The 13,831-nt window shown below is 37.4% G+C and overlaps 1 protein-coding gene across 1 annotated transcript in view; it reads right to left on the bottom strand.

Annotated features, from left to right (window-relative positions):
- LOC119425451 (CUB and sushi domain-containing protein 3) overlaps positions 1-13,831 on the bottom strand; it is a 504,865-nt gene that overhangs the window by 65,483 nt on the left and 425,551 nt on the right. The window contains exons 28-38 of the mRNA XM_037692978.1: positions 12,208-12,347; positions 10,622-10,735; positions 10,408-10,503; positions 8,297-8,500; positions 7,893-8,017; positions 7,214-7,310; positions 4,380-4,484; positions 4,171-4,289; positions 3,619-3,688; positions 1,992-2,108; positions 1,514-1,723 (exon numbers count right to left, since the gene is read on the bottom strand). Of these exons, the coding sequence (XP_037548906.1) occupies positions 1,514-1,723; positions 1,992-2,108; positions 3,619-3,688; positions 4,171-4,289; positions 4,380-4,484; positions 7,214-7,310; positions 7,893-8,017; positions 8,297-8,500; positions 10,408-10,503; positions 10,622-10,735; positions 12,208-12,347 (1,397 nt within the window). The remainder of the gene's footprint in view (positions 1-1,513; positions 1,724-1,991; positions 2,109-3,618; positions 3,689-4,170; positions 4,290-4,379; positions 4,485-7,213; positions 7,311-7,892; positions 8,018-8,296; positions 8,501-10,407; positions 10,504-10,621; positions 10,736-12,207; positions 12,348-13,831) is intronic.

The following is a 13,831-nucleotide window of genomic DNA, read 5'->3' on the forward strand; positions in this document are numbered from 1 at the left end:
ATTTTAATATCATTTTTTAATTGTGTTTAAGGATGAATGAAAATAATACCAAATATGATACATCAGTATGCCTCTAGCTAAAATTTAAAACAGCTGTTGTAGGACTAAACGGTTTGATACTGAGGAGGTCAACATTTTTATTTTGGTTAAATTTAATTTGACATTGATGCCAAATAAACCACAGCAATATGCATCAAACTAGACAATACGGCAAAATAAAATGTTTTAACAGACAAACTATTTTTCCTTTGTAATTGTTAACTGATGACTAACTGATGATGACGCTTAGCGTAATAAATGGCAAAACATCAAACATAAACATGTTAGTGGTTTTAATATTAGTAAAACATTTGTAATATTTACAATTGTGGCTGTATTTGAAAGGATTTACAACACCCACCATTGTATGAATGGTACATACATGTTTGAACATGCAAAAACAGAGCAGGCTATGGAGCAGGGGGAATGGTTTTCAACCTTAATGTTGCTCAAATTAGAAGCTGCCAAAATATTACAACTTTATATAGTTTTACTGCTAACAAGGCTGAACCAATTACATAAAAGACTTCAAGGTTCAATGTTCTTTATTCTCATTCACATCAGATGCATTGCATGAGGTGGAATGAAATTGTGCACTCAAAATCACAGTTAAATCCAACAATAGCAAAAAATATAAAGTATAAAAAGAAACAGTATATAAGGATCTAAGATATACACTGAGATTTATGCTAAACGAATGTCAAACAATACGCTATAAGATCTAAGATATACGCTAAAACAACAATTATGTAAAAAAAAAAGTTATATTAAACAGCAGCCCGAGCATTTAATTCAGCTGGCATTTAAAAATACGTTATTGAAAGTTAAAAAACACCAGCAATTCCAGCATTTGATCGATTTGTCAGAACCAAGTTTTTATATGAATAAAGACAAATAATTCTCGATTGTTCAGGAAAGAAGTTTTAAACCTAATTAATAAATATTGCAGCACCCTTGATTTTTTACTTTTTACAGCCAGTGCTGCAAGTGCCAACTTTTGTCTTAACATCGCATCCATTTTGAAGGACAGACGAAGTAAAACGAGTGCTAATATTTACAGCTTCCCTTGTTTTAGAGCAGTGTGGCAGTGCTGCTGTCAACAGATAAAAGGCATTATTCATTAGCCCTGTGTAATTTTCACATAAAGAGAATTAGGCCAAACAAATTTAGGCTGCCTAAAGGATTTGTCATAATAAATATAACACTTCAGTGCCAGATGGCATGAATATTAAACTAATCTGAAAATGTATCCAAATGAGGAACCTTTAAGCAGCCCATATTTTTGGCTTTATCGCGGAAAACCTTTTCATCAAGGTACTTGGTTTTGTTGTGGAAAAAGGTCCTGAAGAATGAAGTCACGGCTGGTTTCGGCTAAACAAGCAGAACAGTCAGATATCTGCTTTTGTTTTCCTTTCTCAGGAAGAGATCACTGCAAACAAGGTGTTGGAGAGAAAATGGCAGAATTAACATTTACCTTGGTACGTGATGTGGAACCCCGGCTTGTTTTGTGAGTAGTCGCTGTGGAAAAAGAAGGTGGTTTGATGGGTGGTGCTGAAGAGAGGTTTAGGGATAACCGGACTGCTGAACCGGTCAATCACCGAGCCCATTTCCAGTGTTCCACTTCGGATCTCTAAGTAATCATGGATCGCTTCAGTGGAGAAGTTTAAAAACTGAAGATGAATACCTGAAAAAAGTGTAAGAAGATTTTTTTTCATAAATATAGCAAGTGAAAGTAAAAAAAAAAGCAATGAAGCTTCATGTTTTTTTTTTTTTTAAAAGAGAAGCAATTTTTTCTCAATGACAACATGGTTTAAAGACACAAACACTGACTTATTATGCACATTACGTTTCTCGTTAACACACAGAAAAGGAGAGACAAATATTAATCATCATCCGAGTAAATAGAAAAGAGTAATATTTGTTACTTTTTATTTATTTGTTACGTATCTTACCAAAGCCAACAGGTAAGTTGACCGTCCATGTGCAGTCTAATCCACTGGGATAGTTGCCGGGGTAACCTGGACTTAGAATAACTCCACTTACATCTGCCATAGTACCACCACACTGGGCTGTTAAACACGGAGAAACATACAAAACACATCAAAATGAAAATGAGAAAAAAATTCTAATCACCTTTTGAGTAAATCAGATAGGTAGAAGAATAAAAGATAAGAAAATGTAATACAAATATTGCATGATGGGGTAAAACAAGATACGATACCAACCAGGAGGAGCTAAGATGAGATAAGACAAGGTGGACTATGTAAATATAAGCTAGGCTATGGTAAACTAAGTAAGCTATTATACAGTGATAAAATAAATTGGGCTTTGATATGATGACAAATTAAGTTTGGCTAAACTAAAATAAACCAAAAGTGTAATATGAGACAGATTGAACTAATCAAATTTAAAATAAATCATGTTTTTTGATCAGACACATTAAGGTTCTTCCTCTGGCATTTTGAATATTTTTAATAGACACTCAACATTTTATGTCGCAACTAAAATTAATAGGCTTAAAAAAAAAAAACTGCATTGTGAGGCAAAAATCTCTAACTGGATTTATTTATTAATTTTTTTAAAACTTGTCAGTGCATGCTAAATATGTTGGATTGCTTTTCAGTTTTAGTGCCCGGGACAAAAATTTGCATCAGAATAAAAGTCCAACCATAGTCTGTGATGAATACTAACTACAGTAGTCCCTTATTTATTGCAGAGTTTAGGGGCCATATATATATATATATATATATGCGTATGTATATAAACCCTTCCCACACTTTTGCATTATTCTAAAGAATGTTTTTAAATGCAAATACTGTAATATTTAAGAAGAAAACAATCCACATTGCATGGATTGTTTATTTAAACTATTACAGTATTTAAATTTAAATTGTAGAGAAGAGAAGCACAGCAGGACAGCAAAGGGTTAACCCTTCACGCAGCAGCAGCAGCACGGAGCAGAAATGTACTTCTTGATCAATTACACTGTAACTACTGAGCATAGAAGTTCTAAAACAATTAAGAATAACATTTAACACTTTTATATTTTGTGATTATGATGATTTTACGATGTGACATACTTTGAATTTTAAGTTGGAAGACAAAAGTCATTTGGTGCAGCTGGACAGCAAAGGGTTAACCCTTCACGAAGCTGCTGCAGCACGGAGGAGAAATGTGGGCGTGGCTGAGAGCGGAGATCATGACACAGCAGGTGGGAGCTTCTCCCTGCACCTATAGGCTGCACACAGGTGCTAAATCATTTAAAACAACGTATTTTTAAATAAACAATCCATGCCGCTCGTGTGGCTCATCCATCCATCAGCCAGTTGTGTGTCATGTCCAATCTTACTTTGAAAAACTGCAAAAGTGAAATTCCACGAAGTAGCGAGGCACTACTGTAATCGGTTACTCAGAGAAGAATAAATGGATAAAACATCATATTTTCCAGAGAGGCAGGGAAAGGAGTGGAGACAGCTCGCGTGATTTTTATGGAGCGGAAGCAAATTTCTTAGTACATCAACAAGTCAAGGTACGTGTGTTTCAGTGTGTGCATGAACACAGTGTGAGAGACAAACATACCAAGACACAGTGGAACAGGGTAGTTCCATCTTCTGACTGGTCCAGGCATACAGGTGATGTGGGCGTTGCCCTAGACGTGTAAAAGCATTCACAGTTAGACACAACCGTTACAACAGCAGGCCAAGCTTTGTTCAAAGTGCTGTTTTAAACTGTTTAACTGTACATTCAAATAAAGACTATATTCAAACTGTGTGTATATTACGCATGAGACAGGCAACGTTGTACTAAAACGCTACAACATTCTGCACAGAAATTGGGCAGACCGCAGCAGATACATCCATTATTTAGGACTTGAGTAAACCACACCAGACTTGTGTGTTTAGCAAGCAAAGAGAAGGCACCAGAGAGCTGGGTTCCCTTTTGATTCACTTTAGTTAGTTGTTGCTTTGTGCAGACAAAACAAAAGAATCGAGGTGCATCAATAAATAAGTTCTGCATCCATGTCTGGCAGTCAGCTCAAACTGATAAGTAATGCATGTGTGCACGTCGTCTGTTTGCCATGCTGTATATGAATCAGCACAGAGAAATACATAGAGACACACTCATTTTTACCTGAAGAGAGTATCCTTGTTCACATGAAAACTGTACAACATCCCCCACCATGAATCTGTCTCCTTGTCTGATTCCATAGTTTGGGATTTGAGGCTCTGGACACGACTCCAGACCGATAGCTAGAATAATAAGAAAAATAATAAAAACATTGTGAAAAAAGTATTAGTTATTACTTTGCACTCTTCAGACAAAGCTTCATAAACATGTACCTGTATATTCCAGGTGAAATCCAGCAGCTGAGACACTGATATCGGAGCTAAAGCTGAGATATAGGTTGTTAGATGTGCTGTTCAGGAGCGGGGGGATGGTGGTGCCTGAGAATTGAAAGACAGGGAAAGGAAGGATGAAGATCAAGCATTCTGAACGCAAATAATCTTAGTTATCTGCTGCAAAGGAAACAACAAAGGCCTTTTATACCCACGTTTACTCTTTGTGAAAGATTCTCTAAGGACGGAGAAGGGAATCACTTTAATTTGAGGCATCTATTTCATTTGAAATCACTTTTCAAACGTTGTCTTGACTTACGTAGAAAGGCAAGGGGAAGTTCAAAGAAACAAGAAAGTACTGCATTACTGAAGCTAAATTGGCCGTATACAATGACTTTGAAATACACAAATTACCTCAATTTAAAGGGGTATACACCTAATTTTACTTTACACTTGATGGATAATCTTGTTTTCGGATGAACAGTGACAATAATGGCAGCATCATAATATCCATACACTGTAAAGTTTGGGGGAAAAAAGCAGTTCATGCTTTGATTTGCGCAGTGTTTCAAGTTAGTGGCAGGTGTGTTATCAGAACTTATCCAAGTTGAGACTTTCCTCTGAATGATGTGTGAATTAGGTCACCCAATACTGTGAGGGGAATTAATAAGCAGGCTTGAGACCAGCTCCAGCTTGGTTTTACATTACAGAGGAAACATCATTCATTATTGTGACGGAAAAAAAGGAGTTCTTAATCGTTATCTTTCAGCTACTAATCGTTTATAGCTTCATAATTAACTGCATTGATCCAACAATGTCTTGTTATTTGTGGATGTGTGGCTGTATTAATTAAGAGTCAAATTTAAAGTCAATAGTTTGTTGCCATTCCTATGCCAAAATTTACTTATTAATGATATTTTTATACGGAAATAGAATCAATGTGGTGTCATTTCATTTCTCATCACATAATTTCTTTCCCATTTAGTTACAAAGATGCCAAGCCCTCATATAGATTAATAAATACAACAAGAAGATACCCAGATGACTTCCTGGAAGCTGAGAAGTGAACATGATTTGCTGGAGCAGCAAAGATGAGGCACTTTCGGAGCCTAGATTCGTGGAAATTCATGCAAGCTACACTACTGGCACATTAATGTACAAGACTCTCTTTTTGGGAGTCTGTCAAGTACCATTCTTTATTTTCAGTCAAGTAAGAAAGCAGACATGTAGCATTTATGAACAAATACCTGAAATAAAGTTAAATGATTTATTGAACACACTGTGGATCTCCAAAGTGCTTTACAGGCATCTCGTTAACCTCTTCAGTTTAAAATTTTAGGGGGTTTAGGAGCTACAAATTCTCCCCTATGTAAAAGTTGTCTCAAATCTTTAAATGTCACTGAGTTTGGAGAACATTTAAATAATTCTTAATTTGCATGGGAGATCATCCCATAGGCTGCTTAACCATCTATTTCTAGTGGAGATTTATGGCGGATCAATTAGTGGTGTGACATATTTCTCATACAATATGTCTTTCAAGGAATCACATAAATATGAACCTTTGTCACTCAGCTCCAGCTGGAAGATTTAACATGTAACAACGTTCGACACTATCAAAAAGCATAACAAGGTTAGACACTGCCAAAAAGCTTCTAAGCTATTATCTTGGGTGCTTCAGAACATAATCTTTCAGAGATATTATTGTGGATGAGTCCTTTGGTGGCTGATAAGTCCTATTCATGAGCAGTACCTTCATTGATAGTCTGGGCAAACCAAGTCAACGTATTCAAGGGTCTTGAGTACTAACGACCCCAAGATCCCAGTTGTAATACCACAGTTTTGAGATTAGACAACCACATTTTTGTATCTCTTAAACAAGGGGTCTGTAACCTTTTAGATCAAAAGAGCTATTTCTACTCTTTACTTGCTAAACAAAATGAGTCTAGAGCTGTAAAAACCTGCTACAACGGTCATTATCAACTGATGGCTCATGGGCCACTTCAAATTTGTATGAAGGCTTTTTTTTTTTTTTTTCCAGCCATTGGGGATGATTTTATAAAACAAAAACATATATAACGGATTTCAACATTTATTAATAATTTTACCTTTAAGGACTTAAGAAAAGATCACATTCATGAAAACAAGGGAAACAATATATATTTCATACCAATTTACCCCCCCCCCCCCCCAAAAAAAATAAAATAAAATAATAATAATAATTAACCCTGAACTCTCCAGGTTTATGGGAGTCTTGTTTTAATTATATATATACCACTTTAAAGTAATAAAACATACATTTAAACTGTGTCTAAATTTTGGGTCATTTTGTTGGCTATGTAATTGTGACTTATTAAAATGGTAATTTAAAAATAATTTAATTATTTACTTGAACTTTAATTAGATTTATTCATCTATCCACCCATCTACCCATCCATCCATCATCCATCCATCAATCAATTTTTTTCTAGGCAACTTGTCCTAAAGGTATTCCAAAGAATGTCTGGTAGCTTTAAGAGATACTTGTTTTACTAATTTCTCTGAAATATTTGCAGAAAAAAAAGCTGCTAAAACGTGTCGTTTTTCTTTACTGTGGGTATAAAAACCAATGAGTTTACATTTTGCATTATGTTTGGTCAAAACTTCAAAGAGCTGCAGACCAAGGACCAAAAAGCCACATGTGGCCCCTGAGCCGCAGGTTGCAGACCCCTATCTTAAATGGTAGGTCTTGTCTTTGTTAGACTTCTGCTAAACTTTGAACCAAAAGTAACTATGGCGTTGGCTTGCAAGAGTAATCAGCATGTGTGTATCATTGGAGAGCAAGTTATAAAACTGTTTACCAGAGTAGCTTCCCAGTCTTGGTGCGTGGTTGTCAGCACCGTCATAGAAATCCAATGAGTCCCAGTTATGCTCAGTAGCAAAACTCACCACTTGTATCTGAAAAACAATATGTGTGAAAAAGAAAAGAAACTGTTCTAGTTATTCAAAAACTAATGTATTTCAGTACAAAAGGTTTAACTGTTAATTGATGAAAAGTTTAGCAATGGAAAATATGTATTCCATTTCTTAGACCCAACAGAATACAGAATAAACCATGATACACAATAACTCTGAACATGTTAAATGGAACTTCTAAAAAATATTCTGTGGAAGTACGATGTTGTTTTTTTTTTTTAATCAGGTTGGCTTTCTTTGCTGTAGTGTCATGCTAACAAAATCATGCTATGTTATTATGTAATGTTATGAGATGTATGTTAAAAATTCACGACTGACTGCACTTTGTGTAGGTGGCATATTTGCCTTTGTATTTGTCCGTGAGAGCAGTTTAGCTTACACACAATCAGGCCTTATCTTCCATGATTAGATCCTATCTAGTTATCTCTGATGGCCCTCCTCTCAGAAACCATTCATCCATTCATCCTACTAATAATGTCTTATCTTTCCCTGAGATCCTGCCTGCTCAGCTTTTTAGTCAATGATAGATAGGTCAGCCGGGAAGCAGCGTGTGACAGGTACAACCTGTATTCCAGCCCCTTCTGGAACAGAGACCTTCCACACACAGTTCTGGTTGTTGTTATATGGCTCTGGATAGCCCGGTGACAGGATGGTTCCACGGCGGGAGGTCAGTACACCTCCACAAGGGACTGAAAGCAAGAAAGAAGGATGAAAATGTAACAAAAAAGAAGAAAGAAGAGAAAAGTAGGCTTTACTGTATAATAATAGTGGTTTGACAACTAGCAGAAAAGCAGGAAAGGAAATTGTACCCAATTTTCCAACTGCATAAATCAATAATTAGGCATAGTTTTGTGCTGGCTGCATTTTAGTTGTTTGCACTTGTTCTTAACAATTTTATTTTATTTTTCTTTTTTTAAGAATGCAAATTCTGTGACTTATGTTTTGTTCTATGTCTTGACATTCCTTACCCATGCAAGTTGGCAGGGTGTCATTCCATTGTGCCAGGTTGTCTGGTACACTCTCACAACGAATGGCAGAAGAGCCGTGTAGGACATAGCCAGGGTTGCACTCAAATTGCACCAATGAGCCAACAGCAAAGTCGTTACCAAGACGTTTCCCAAAGCGTGGCTCTGGGACTGAACTGCACTGAGTGGAGCTGGTTCGAGGCACGGCTGGAGCCAAGAGAGAAATTCCACAACCAATAATAAGTGTTACAATTATAGGGATTAAAATTGCACTGCATGAGAGGTGTAAAAAAACAAAGTATTTAGACTCAATGTGACACTTTTGTTTTTTCAAAAACCACAGACAGTAGACAGAAAACTTAGTAAAAATGGTGGCACAACTCAAACTGTAACTTTAGTAAATCAATACCATCTAACTACGTAAGTGTTAATGTACAGACTTCCTGCATATTACTTTTGCATAGATGTACTAAGGTTGAGAATAGGCATTGACAATTTTAAGGTATTTCACAATGTCAAAAAGTAACTGCATCAAAATTACAATTTTTTTGTCACTCCATTCATTTTCTCAAGTTTTAATAGTTTTTAATTTAATGGCAGAGATGGGGTGGAATTTTTGTACATAAAACTTAGTAGTGCTTCCCCTTCTCCAACTGTTTCTGCAAGATGTCAGTCAGCTGTATATCAGCTAAGAAAACAGATAATGCTACATTGGTGGATTACACATTTAAACCAGCCACTAGGGAGCACAAGCCAGTGTATCTCTTGTGCTGGTCCCAAGCCTGGGTAAATGGTGAGGGTTGTGTCAGGAATGGCATCCAATGTAAAACACTTTTGCCAAAACTATAATGTGAGTTCATCAAAGCGAAACCATACTGGATCGGTCAAGGCCTGAGTTAACAACGACCGCTACAGGTACTGTTGACAAACAGGGTGCCGGTGGAAATTGTGCCGCTGTTAGTCGAAAACCATGAGGAGGGAAACATGTCAGGAAACCGAGGGAGAAGAGGAAAGTAAAAAAATAGGAATGAGGTTTGCAACTCTAAATGTGGGGACAATGACAGGCAAAGGTAGAGAGCTGGCTAACATGATGCAGAGAAGGAAGGTAGATGTTTTATGTGTCCAAGAGACCAAGTGGAAGGGCATCAATGCTAACAGCATTGGAGCAGGGTTTAACTGTTTTACCATGGCGTGGATAGAAAGATAAATGGAGAAGGGATGGTCCTGAAGGAGGAGTTGGCAAAGAATGTAGTAAAGGTGAAAAGTGTAAGACAAGGTGAAGTTTCTGAAGACAAAAGTAGAAAGTATGATGTTAAATGTTGTCAGTGTTTATGATCCACAAGTTGGATGTGACGTGGAGGAGAAAGATACATTTTGGAACGATCAGAATCAGAATAAGCTTTATTATCATTGTACTGAGATACAACGAGAATATGTCCGTAGAGTCGTATGAAAGATGGGTGGAGTGCACGTTGCTGCTGCTCTCTTTAGCCTCTTAACCTTTTCAGAATACTTTTAGGCTTAGATGAGAAAAGGGGAAGAAAAGGATATGGATGAAGTGATAGAGTATTCCCTGGGAGGAGAGAGTGATGATCAGAGCAGACCTGAATGGACATGTTGCTGAAGGAAACAGAGGGGATGAGGAAGTGATGGGTAGATTTGATGTCAAGGAAAGAAACCAGCAAGGACAGATGGTGGTGGATTTTGCTAAGAGAATGGTGGATTCCATGTTTCAGCTTCTGATCAACAAAATAACAATGGCAGACTTGTGACACTAACAATCTCTAGTTTAACATGTACAACCATTGTTAATAAGCCAAGAAACCAAACATCCAAAAAAATGTTTAAGTGCTTTTAACAACGTATTTATTTGCAAAAAAAAAAAGTGTGCTATTAGCAACTATTTTTTAAGCTCAGTTTGATTTCCGGAAACCATCTCAAGACTCCTCACTGATTTTTTTTTTTTTTTTTTTCTTGTGGCATAACACTAACATGATCAATTTATAAACTTTTGTTTTAAACTGAATTTCAGTGAAACCATGGGATTTTTACCCAAAATCTCACAACAGCCCCTGACCAACCAAAGACAATAATAGGGATAATTTAAGTTTTACCTTGGTAGACAAAATGAAATCCTTTAGCAGTTTCTGGTCCAACTGTAGTAAACTTGACTGTAATCTGATTTCCCGAACTCAGAGGGAGAGACTCACCTGAAAACAAGAATAAATAAAAAGTTACAAAGATGAGACAAAATTTGTAAGATACAACTCTGGCTTGATCTGTGAATGTGTACCATATTCATATATAATGCCAAACCCCCTTCCTTACCAGAGTGAGAACCAGAAAGAGAGGACAGAAGAGTGTTCTGTTGGGTGGGTCCATCATAAATCTCTACAACATCATTCAGGGACGTCTGGAACAACACAAACTGACCAAAGAGAACTGAGGGCAAAAGAAAGAAAAAAGCCAGATAACGAGATAAGTTAACAACTATTGAATGGTGGCAAATTATTATTCCATGCTGCTGTCCAAGCCTGACCTTCCAGTGATAAAATTAACCTGTAATAGCTAATTTACATCTTATTAGGCTGCAGTGTCAACTTCCATTTAAAGCCGCCTATTGGCACAAAATTGGATATCAGCACACTTAATAGTCAAAACATCACCTTATCTTCATCTTGTACCTGTCAGATTGCTCTCCCTTTCTGCCCACCCATCAATCAGTTAAACAGCATTAATGTTGTCAGCTGGTATAAAATGCTAATATTAGCAAAAACTGACTTGCATTTAGGAACATATGCAGACAAATGAAGACTTTTCCTGCGTTTGCAATTGTACTACAAGCAGGAAAATCAAATAGATAGACGACGAGGGAAGAGACCTCTTTAACAGTTCACAAAGCCACAAGGATTAATCAATTATTGCTTTAGAGAAAACCATGCCAGCAGGTGACTATTAATTGCATTCTGCATTTGTAATACAGATGCACCACTCTTGACTCTTGCAATGACCAGGATTTAAATCTAGGACAGCCTCTGCTGGTAAGATATTCCTCTGCTAAACTATAAATCTGCCATTGCAGCTGTAGTGGCTGGCAGTATTAAACAATCCACATTGAAGTTTAGGGCTCTGTCTATTCCTAATCTAATACAATTTGCTCCGTCTTAAGCAATCACTGTATTTTCAGACCAATCATTAGTAGCATTAAGTTGTAAATCTGCAGGTGTGTTGTCAACACAGCGTTGAAACACACACAAAAAGGTCCTACATGATAAATTACATTTATTTGAGGCTGTATCCCTCTGATTGCACACACATATCTCACCTCTCCATCTTTTCCTTCCCCTCACTTTAGCCCCAACAGCCAAGTGTAAAGGATTAAATGTGAACATTGCCAAGGATATCCGGATATAAGAAGGTCAACGGCCACATTCTGCAACGCATTTCTCTCTATAGATTCCCCTTTAAAGCAAAAGATTCCTATTCTGCTTTAATGTAAAATCTCATTTCATGTAAAATTTATGAGCAGCAATACAGAGTAGAAAAAAAAACCCGGTGGATTTTAATTTGGAACTGAGTCATCGTTGCAGATATGAAGGTGGATTTAGCGATAAAGCAAGTCATCAAGAGAGCTCTACAGGCTAAGTTAATGGCAACATCTTAAAGATGAAGCTTATTTTATATGAAAACCATAAAAGAAGCAGATGGTTTGAAACTGAAATAAAGAAAACATGTCTACCTTAAAAAGGAAAAATAGCATTAAACTGTGTAGATGCCTTTATTTATCATTCATCACTTAAAGTGTTTAGACACTGCTACAGTGAGACATGCATTCAAGAAAGTAAACCCTTGAAGGCACCAGGGCCTGATGGCATCCCAGGACGGGTGCTGAGAGTGTGCGCTGACCAACTCACCAAGGTGTTTACCAATATATTTAACCTGTCTCTGAGCCAGTGTATTGTTCCCACCATCTTCAAGACTTCCACTGTTGTCCCCATCCCAAAGACCTCTGCAGCATCCTGCCTTAATGACTTTCAGCCCATAGCACTCACATCTGTCATCATGAAGTGTTTCGAACAAATTATCAAGACTCACATCTGTGCCTCCCTCCCTGAAACCCTGGACCCACTACAGTTCACATACAGAGCAAACAGGTATACAGATTATGCTATTGCTTTAGAAGTTCACACCTCCCTCAGCTATCTGAAGGAAAATGCCTATGTGAGAATGCTCTTCATTGACTACAGTTCAGCATTCAACAACATAATCCCCCTCCAAGCTGGTCTCCAAACTCACCACACTGGGCCTGGAGAAGTCCATCTGCTGCTGGATACTGGACTTCCTCTCAAACAGACCACAGCCAGTGAAGCAGTCACCTCTCCTCCACACTAGTCCTCAGCAACGGTACACCCCAGGGCTGTGTCCTCAGTCCACTACTGTGCTCGCTATTTACACATGACTGTACCGCTCTAACGTTATCCTCAAGTATGATGATGATAGCACCACCTTGGGACTCATCACCAATAATGACGAGAGTGCCTACAGAGATGATGTGAAATCACTGACCAGCTGGTGTCAGGAAAATAACCTCTCTATAAATGTCAGCAAAACAAAGGAGATAATAGTGGACTTCAGGAAAAAGCGTGGAGGCCAGCATCCCACCATCTTCATAAAAAACGTTGAGGTGGAGCAGGTCAGCAGCTTCAAGTTCCTCGGCGTTCATATCACTGAGGATCTACACTGGACTTTACACACAGGCACTGTGGTCAAAAAAGCCCCACAAAAACTCTACTTCTTAAAAGACTAAAGAAATTTGGTACGGACACCAGCATCCTCACTAACTTTTATATGTGCACCATTGAGAGCCTGCTGACAGACTGCGTCACAGGGTGGTACATGAACTGCACCAGTCAGAGTCGGAAAACACTACAGAGGGTAGAGCAAACATCAGAGGAAATCACTAGTAGTAGTCTTCACACCCCCCAGGACAACTACCACAGCCTATGTCTTTGTAAAGCACGCAACATCATTAAGGACCACACCCACGAAGCACATGGACTTTTCTGTCTACTACTCTCAGGCAGACAATACAGGAGTATGTCATTGCGTACAAAACACTAAAGGACAACTATTATCCACAAGCTGTCAGATTACTGAACTCTCGATAAATAACACTGAACAACTGGCAATGACATTTCACCAAGCCACATCTGTGTTAACTAATAGGACTAATATTAGCTGTGACAGCTAATATGTTTGTTTATTGCTGCTGCACTATGTGGCTGTATCATGTATGATACAGTACCTATGCATCTACCTTACCATCATAATTCAATCTCAATGTCACTCACTACCTGTGCAATAAATCGTCACACAAACTGTGTAGTTTATGTTAGTTATGTGCTATATATATATATATATATATATATATATATATATATATATATATATATATATATATATATATGTATATATATGTGTATGTGTATATATATATATATATATATATATATATATACATATACATATATACGTATA

The sequence above is a fragment of the Nematolebias whitei genome, chromosome 19 (assembly GCF_014905685.2).
Source record: "Nematolebias whitei isolate Nwh7 chromosome 19, NemWhi1, whole genome shotgun sequence".
NCBI classification, from domain to species: Eukaryota; Metazoa; Chordata; class Actinopteri; order Cyprinodontiformes; family Rivulidae; genus Nematolebias; species Nematolebias whitei.